This window comes from Crassostrea angulata, chromosome 2, assembly GCF_025612915.1.
Source record: "Crassostrea angulata isolate pt1a10 chromosome 2, ASM2561291v2, whole genome shotgun sequence".
Lineage (NCBI taxonomy): Eukaryota > Metazoa > Mollusca > Bivalvia > Ostreida > Ostreidae > Magallana > Magallana angulata.
In genome coordinates this window covers 36404823-36406458 of record NC_069112.1, presented here as the reverse complement: position 1 = coordinate 36406458, position 1636 = coordinate 36404823, and the positions used below count along the sequence as shown (strand labels likewise).

Below are 1636 nucleotides of genomic sequence, written 5' to 3'. Positions count from 1 at the left end.
ATCATTACAGTTTAAAAAAGAATTACTCTTAATACAGGTCCGAGAGTGGAGATTGTTGTAAGTCATAAAGTTGACAAGTCACACCCGCCTTCACTCTTCACCAAGTCTTGTAGAATTAATTACAAAACCAGATCACAAAAGAAATACTCCCGCCACTGTCAGCAGTGACCAATACCGATTAATCAAAGCGTAGAATAACAAAAACATCTTTATACAAATGGAATATTCAAAAATCATTTCTTTACTCTATATATTTTGACTGAACCATTATTTTAAATAGGAGTGTTTCGTTTTAATCACACACAACACCAGTTAGTATTGCAATGCAGCGCAAAGCGTGAGAGATTGAATGAATGAGTGAATGAATGATATGTTAATCAAAATACCTTAATACTACAAAACTAAAATTAAAACTAAGTCACACTAACACATATTATCATTATCCTTTATTCATTTTATTTAATTTACTTTTTTTTTTGCTTGTCGAAGATTTTGAACTAATTTCCAGGCTGCCCTCACCTTCTTTTATAAACACACTACAGGTGTGTGATGTCAACAGTACCTTTAAATCAATCCAGGTTCTAACATGCTTACGTTTCCTGGGTAAAGGAGACTACCTCTCAGAAAAACGAACATCCATGGGATCTCCAAATCATCTGGTTGTCTGGCTGTTCATCGAGTGGTCGATGCTGTCTGCAAAGCTTTGCAGAACATCGAGTTCCCTACAAGGAGGGAACACATTTCACGTATCAAAGTGTCTTTGTACAAGATTGCTGGGTTCCCAAATGTGATTGGTGCCATCGATGACACTCAGATACCCATACAAGGCATGGGAACAGATGATGAACATCTGTATGTCTGCAGAAAGGGTTTCCATTCCATAAACGTGCAAGCGGTTGTTGATGCAGATTTAAGGTTTGGATATTATTATCTCAAGTTAAATAAAGATGACTTGCTAATTAAAACTTCATACGTTTATATATACACCAAAGAAATACTTATGTCTTTATTTTTCATATATTAATTGATTTCCAGGTTCACAAATGCCGTCTGCAAATTTCCAGGAGCAACCCATGATGCGTACATTCTGCAAAACAGCTCCTTGCCAAATTTGATTGAAAACCTTCATGATGGAGTTTGGCTGATAGGTGAATCGGGTTATCCTCTTAAAGAGTCGCTGATGACTCATATCAGCAACCCGAGGAGTGGACAAGAAGAGCGGTACAGTTCTGCTCATTGCCGTACTTGAAATGCTATTGAAAGGGCATTTGGTGTGCTTGTAGCACGTTTCAGGTACGTCACCTTTAAATCAAAATATCAAATTTAATTCAGATCGGGAAATGGTGTATTGAAAAAAAGAATTTTCTTCTAAAGGAGTGAAAAGCCTAAAATTATTTCATACTTATAAATCAACAGGTGCTTGCACAACACTGGAGGATGCTTGCCTTATAGACCAGACAAATGCACGAAAATAATTGAATGTGCTATAAGGCTACACAACTTGGCCTTAAATGAGAGGGCGCCTCTCATGGTAGAAACTTAGGAAGAAGACGATGTCCAGCAACCATTTGCTCCAGTTATCTCCAAAAATTGCAATGCAGCAACGCTGAGAGATAGACTTGGGCAAAGATTTTGA

General features: G+C 37.2%; 1 protein-coding gene across 1 annotated transcript; it reads left to right on the top strand.

Moving 5' to 3' along the window:
- The first annotated feature begins 323 nt into the window (after positions 1-323).
- On the top strand, positions 324-1249 carry LOC128174268 (putative nuclease HARBI1). The gene is made up of 3 exons (XM_052839861.1): positions 324-337; positions 610-852; positions 1036-1249. Exons 1-3 carry the CDS (start codon positions 324-326, stop codon positions 1247-1249), a joined length of 471 nt encoding a protein of 156 aa, XP_052695821.1.
- Positions 1250-1636: the final 387 nt, after the last annotated feature.